A 6,735-nucleotide genomic window follows, 5' to 3' on the forward strand; every position below is an offset into this window, starting at 1 on the left:
TCAGATGAGGGAGTTCAGTGCTGGAGGCACCACCGAGTACAGAAATGACACCACCAGATCCAGGGATGGGGAGGAGATAGAGGGGGGCTTCAGGTGGGCAAATGTGCCAGTGCTGAGTAACAGGGAGACCATGGCCAGGTGAGGGAGGCACGTGGAAAAGGCTTTGTGCCGCCCCTGCTGAGAGGGGATCCTCAGCACAGCCCTGAAGATCTGCACATAGGAGAAAACAATGAAAATGAAACAACCAAACACCAAACAAGCAGTAACCTTAATAAGCCCAATTTCCCTGAGGTAGCCTGACTGTGAGCAGGAGAGCTTGAGGATGTGGGGGAGTTCACAGAAGAACTGGCCCAGGGCATTGCCCTGGCACAGGGGCAGGGAAAATGTATTGGCTGTGTGCAGCAGAGAATAGAGAAAGCCAGCGGCCCAGGCAGCTGCTGCCATGTGGGCACAAGCTCTGCTGCCCAGGAGGGTCCCGTAGTGCAGGGGTTTGCAGATGGCAACGTAGCGGTCGTAGCACATGATGGTGAGAAGGGAAAACTCTGTTCCAAGGAAGAACAGCAGAAAGGCCTGGGCAGCACATCCCTGGAACGAGATGTGCCTGGTGGCCCCAGAGGGAATTGTGCATGGTTTTGGGGACAGTGGTGCAGATGCAGCCCAGGTCTGTGAGGGAGAGGTTGAGCAGGAAGAAGCCCATGGGGGTGTGCAGGTGGTGGTCACAGGCTACGGCGCTGAGGATGAGGCCGTTGGCCAGGAGGGTAGCCAGGGAGATGGCCAGGAAGAGCCAGAAGTGCAGGAGCTGCAGCTCCCGCCTGTCTGCCAATGCCAGGAGGAGGAACTGGGGCATGGAGGTGCTGTTGCACATTTGCTGCTTCATGGCATAGGGTCCTGTTAAAAAAGGAATCTGAGAATCAGAAAAAGCAGAAAAGGAAGAATAGACTTTTCAGAGCAAATATTACAACCCGCCCCAGAAAGGGGGGATAACCCAGGTTCTCATTGATAAATCCCTTGGGGCAATTAGAGTGAAATGACACTAAATAATCAGTGTTTGAAAACATATATATGCAGGGTTTATTTTAGAAAAATTTTGTTTCAAAGGTAAACAATTATGTTGCCATTTTGGGTGTTATCATCTGTACTTCTCATCTATAGCAATATGGCATAAAGATAACCTTTAGGGAAAATGTGTAAGGGAGAGAAAGGAAAGACAGGAAAATAATAAGGGAGAGTAAGGGAAAGAAAAGATGAGAGCAGAAAAATGTGTCAGGAGTGTTCTTTGTAGGGGCAGAAATCCTCAATTTTATGAGTGAAAACATGAGTTGATACAGAGAAGACAGTTCATCTCTGTGTGGCTTACTGCAAACCCAGGAGAGCTGAAGGATCCAAGAGTCTGCTTTCCATCTGCCCTTGGATTTCCCTTGTGTTGCCTTGACGAGGACCTCATACAGAAAGTAGTCTTAAAAAAACCCACAACCAAGGGTTGTTTCTCAGAGCAGGGCAGCACTGTTCAAGTCCCTGCCAGCAGCTGCTTCCTTGTGCCCAGGGCTGAGCCCTGGCAGTGCTGCCGGAGCCCATCCCAGCCCTGGGGGCTCAGCTCTGCCTTGAAGAGCCCTCCCAGCACAGGGCATTGCCCAGGGGCAGTTCTGGCTGGGCAGGCTCTGATGGCAATGGCAGGGCAACCCTGAGGAGACAGAAGTGGACAGTGATGCTGCTTGTGAGCCACGGGGTGTTGAGTTCTGACACTGCCTGGGTTATTCAGCTCTGAGAGAAGCTGATTCAGAGTTTAATTTCCTCCTCCTGAACTGAGATACACATTTTGATGTCCCATTTCCCACCCAGAAAACACAGACTGGGAGACTGAAAGAACAGGACCCTTCTCTTTTAGTAGCTCCTCAACTCCTGTGCTTCTGGAAAGCTCCCCTGGGAAATGTTGTGTGATGACCTGGAGCTCTGAGCAGCCCTCACAACCTGCAACATCATGTCAACAGGTCAAGGACCCTGCCCTCTCCTGTCAGAGGCTGCTCCTTGCCCACACCCTTTCTCCCCCAGCCCTGGGAGCAGCTCCCCGGGACGGCTGAGAGCTGCCCCTGGCAGGCAGCAGAGTCCCTGCCCAGCACAGCACCCTGGGCTGCAGGATCCTGCTCTGCCCCACAGCCCTGGGCACCCCTGGCTGCACCCCCAGCTTCACAGCTCTTCCAAACTGCCCCAAAACAGCCCCCTGCTCACCCATCCCATCAGCTGGGGCTGAGCCAGCTTTAGGAGATGCCTCCAGGAGCTGCCCCTGCACTGCCCTGCAGCCACAGACTCACTGTGTGCAGCCCTGCCAAGATTCCTCCTGCAGGGAGCTCCCAGCCCTCCTGCCAGTGCTGAGCCCCTTGAAGCTCTGTGTGTGCCTTGCTGGTGTCCCTGAGCTGCCCTGGCAGTGCCCTCAGCCCTGCTGGGTTGTGCAGAGGAGCTGCTCCTGGGCAGAGCTCTCTCTCTGCAGCTCTGCCTGCTTGCCAGGAGCTCCTGGTGTGCCAGGAGCCTGGCCCAGCTCAGCAGCACAGCAACTGCCCCAGGCAGTTCATGACCCTCGGGGGCTTTGGGGATGAGTCCCTGAACATCAGACCCTGAGCAAAGTTTCAGGAACCTCTTGAGAAACCAAAGTTAGATTCAAACTGTAAAGTTTCTTGTAGTGCCAATGGGTCCCACTGAGGGACCCAACTGAGAAAACATCCCCAGGGTCTTGTTAGAGCACAAACCTGCAAACAGGGATGACAGGTCACAGAATCACAGTATCATCAAGGTTGGAAGAGACCTTCAAGATCTTCTAGTCCAACTGTCAACCCAGCACCACCAGAATCACCCCTAAACCCCACCCCAAAATGACATATCCAGGTGCCACCTGAACACTTCCAGAGACTCCACCACCTCCCTGGGCTACCTGTTCCAATGGATGAACACTCTCTCAGTGGAAAAAGGTTTTTTTAATGTGTAATTGGAGCCTCACCTGATGCAACTTAAGGCTGTTTCCTCTCTTCCTGTCACTAAAGGCTTTGCAGAAGAGACCAACCCTCACCCCACTAAAACCTCCTTTCAGGTCATTGCAGAGAGCAATGAGGTCCCCCCTGAGCCTCCCCTTCTCCAGACTCAACCAGCCCAGTTCCCTCAGCTGTCCCTCAGCAGACATGTTTTCCAGAGCCTTCCCCAGCTCTGTTCCCTTCTCTGGACACACTCCAGCCCCTCAAGGGTCTTTTTGCACTGAGGGGCCAGAACTGGACACAGCACTCCAGGTGGGGCCTCCCCAGTGCCCAGCACAGAGGGGCAATCAGTTCTCTGCTCCTGCTGGCCACACTCTTCTCCACAAAGGCCACGATGCCCTTGGCCTTCTTGCCCCCCTGGGCACACTCTGCCTCATATCCAGTTGCTGTCAAGCAGCACCCCCAAGTCCCTTCCTGCTGAGCAGCTCTCCAGCCCCTCTGCCCCCAGCCTGGAGCGTTCCAGGGGGTTGCTGGGACCCAAGTGCAAGACCTGACACTTGGCCTTATTGATCCAGCCTGTCCAGATCCCTCTGCAGAGCCTTCCTGCCCTCCAGCACATCCACACTCACAGTCAACGTGGTGTTGTCCACGACTTTACTGAGGGGGCACTCGATCCCCTGGCCCAGATCATCAGTAACGATGTTAAACAGGAGCAGCCCCAACCCTGAGCCCTTGGGAACCCCACTAGTGATCGGCCCCACCTGGATTTCCTTCCATTCCCCACCACTCCCTGGGCCATCAGCCACTTTGTCACCCAGCAAACAGTTCCCCTGTGCAAGCCATGAGCAGCCAGTTTGTGCAGGAGATGCTGGGGGAGATGGTGCCAAAGGCTTTCCTGAATCTAGAGAGACACATCCCCAGCCTTTCTCTCAGCTGCTGAGCAGGTCCTTTGTCAGAGAAGATGAGGTTGGTCAGGCAGGACCTGCCTTTCTCAACCCCACTCTGGCTGGGCCTGATCCCCTGATTGTCCTGCCCGTGCCATGGGATGGCACTGAGGAGGATCTGTTGCATGGACTTCCCCGGTCTTGAGGTCAGTGGGACAGGCCAGGAGTTCCCCAGATCCTCCTTTTGGCCCTTCCTGGGGATGGGCATCCAATTTGCTTGTTGCCAGTCAGCTGGGACTTGTGCAGTTGTGCAGCACTGCTGGGGAATGAGTGAAAGTGGCTTGGCCAGCTCTTTCTCCAGCTCCCTCAGGACTCTTGGGTGCATCCCATGTGGGCCCAGGCACTTGTGGGGGTCTCATTGGCAGAGCAGGTCACTGACCATTTCCTCCTGGATTGTGGGGGCTTCACTCAGCTCCCCATCAGCAGCTTCCAGCCAAAGCCCGCCTGCCAGGTGTCCAAGGGGTCAGTTCTGCTGCCCCCTCCTTCCTTCCCTCACAATGGAAAACTCCCTCATTTTCTGTTCCTGTGCCCCAGACGGCTCCAACCACCACCTCACCCACCAGTCCCAGAATCATGGAATGCTTTGGCTTGGGAGGGGCCTTAAAGAGCATCTCAGCACCTTCAGAGTCCAGAATTCCTTCTTACTATCTCCTCCAACCCTTCCCTCTATCTGTGTGAAGCCACTGCCCCTTGTCCTGTCACTCCAGGCCCTTGTCCAAAGTCTCTCTCCATCTTTCCTGTTGGCTCCCTTCAGACACTGCAAGGCCACAATTGGGTCACCCCAAAGCCTTCTCTTCTCCAGCCTCAATAATGCCAATTCTCTCAGCCTTTCCTCACAGCAGAGCTGCTCCAGCCCTCTGATCCTCTTGCTGGTCCCCTCTGGACTCACTCCAACAGGTCCATGTCCTTCCTGTGCTGGAGGCCAGAGCTGGAGGCAGCTCTGCAGGTGGGGCAGCATTACAGCCACGCATGTTCCAGCAAGGACATGGTGGAACCTCATGGAACCAAGAACCCCTGGGACACTGCAAGGCCTTCTGGAGCCAAAGGAGCCCTGGGACACTGTGCAATCTCATGGAATCAAGGCAGCACTGTCACCCTGGGAAAACTGGAATTCAGGGCCCATTGTGACACTGCAGGTCCCCATGGAACAAAAGGAACCCTGGGACACTGCAGAAACTCATGGAACCAAGGGACCATTGTGACATTGAGGGGGCTGATGGAATCAGGAGTCCACTGGGACAATCCAGGGCCTCATGAAATCAAAGGAATTCTGGGACACTGTTGAACCTCCTGGAACCAAGGGTTCCTGCTGACATGCGTGTCCTCCTGGAACCAAGGGAGCACCGAGACATTTCTGAACCTCACAGAATCCAGGGGCCATTGTGACCCTGAAGAACCTCCTGCATTCAAGTGGTCCTTGTGAAACTGCAGGATCTCCTGGAACCCAAGGATTCCTGGAACACTGCAGAGCTCACAGAACCAAGGGGTCACTGTTGCACTGCAGATGCTTCTGAAGCACAAGGGACCCTGGGACAATGGGAAATCTCCAAGAATCCAAAGGGTATTTTGGGACTGCAGGGCCTCATGGAACTAAAGGAACCTTTGGAGACTGTGGAAGCTCATGGAATCAAGGGGCCATTGTGACATGTGGGGCCTCCTGGAAGCAAAGGAACCCTGAGAATTTTTGTGGGAACAAGTTAAGGCAGCAGCAGCTGCACTCAGTTAATCAGGATCAACAAGGAGTGTTTTGGCCTTGACTGATGTTTTCCATCAAGAGAGTGCTGTTTTCCAAAGTGGAAACCACTTGGAACACTCTGTATGGCAGCCTGTGTTTTCCTCTGGTGGCTGAACACAGCCAGCACAGGAGGGGAGGGGAATGTGTGGGATCAGGGCACTGCTTTGGGGCCATGCTGAGAATTCTGGTGGACTAAAAGACAAACCCCAGGCGCTGTTTTCCAAGGAACCCCAATGAAAGGGGGACACAAGAAAGATGGGCGGACAAGTCTTGCAATGGAACTCTGTGTGTGCAGCCTCATTTTCTCCTTCAGCGCCCACAGGAGAGGGGGCAAAAAGTAGGGGTTGGGACCCTAAAACTGATTGGGGGGGAAATTGGGGATTGAAGCGGCGATGGAAAAGTGGGAGGAACATGGAGAAGGGTGGAAAGCAGGGGGTGGTCTGGCGGGTCCGACGGTCCCATGGGGGTCTTTGGGCACAGGGGGTTGGCAAAGGAGGGTGACCCACTGAGCTCCCAACTTACTGTGGGGTGCTGGGGGCTGCTGGATCCAATCTCAGCCTTGGGTTATGCCAACAGCTAAAATTTAGAGGAATTACAGAGATGTTACTGAAGCACTTTTGTCCCCCAGGTTTTAATGATGGCAAAACAGATCTATTGATACAAATGAATTATTTAGGGTTATAAATGATCAGACAAAGGATCTTCATCAGAATTATTTACTGCACAATAGAAACACTAAAACTACCAGGAGTACAGGATAAGATAGGACAGTGCTCTACCCTACAGCAATTGTTGAAGCAATTCTACTAAAGCTGGCACAAAAGCAATAATTCTTAATTAGAGAGGGATGGAACTCCCCCAGACCAACGCTGGTGGGGAGATCTCTGCTCTCAGCCTCCAGCAGTGACCTTGGGGGGTCCCCAGCCAAGGCAGGAATTTCCACACACCCCAGGAAGGGTTCTGTTGGCAGAACCTGCCCCTGTGAAAAAGGACTGGCCCTTTCTGGTAGAAACCTCAGTCCGCTCAAAAGCAAAGGGCCGCTATGACCACCCCAAAGACTGCAACTCCCATGGTGCCCCGCGCGGCGCGGCGGGTG

General features: G+C 54.1%; 1 protein-coding gene across 1 annotated transcript; it reads right to left on the minus strand.

Annotated features, from left to right (window-relative positions):
- LOC113940140 (olfactory receptor 14J1-like) lies at positions 1-654 on the minus strand. Its single transcript, XM_027631232.1, has one exon. It carries the CDS (start codon positions 520-522, stop codon positions 1-3), a length of 522 nt encoding a protein of 173 aa, XP_027487033.1. The 5' UTR covers positions 523-654.
- Positions 655-6,735: the final 6,081 nt, after the last annotated feature.

Source organism: Corapipo altera, unplaced genomic scaffold, assembly GCF_003945725.1.
Source record: "Corapipo altera isolate COAL_440 unplaced genomic scaffold, ASM394572v1 61265, whole genome shotgun sequence".
Classification (NCBI taxonomy): Eukaryota; Metazoa; Chordata; class Aves; order Passeriformes; family Pipridae; genus Corapipo; species Corapipo altera.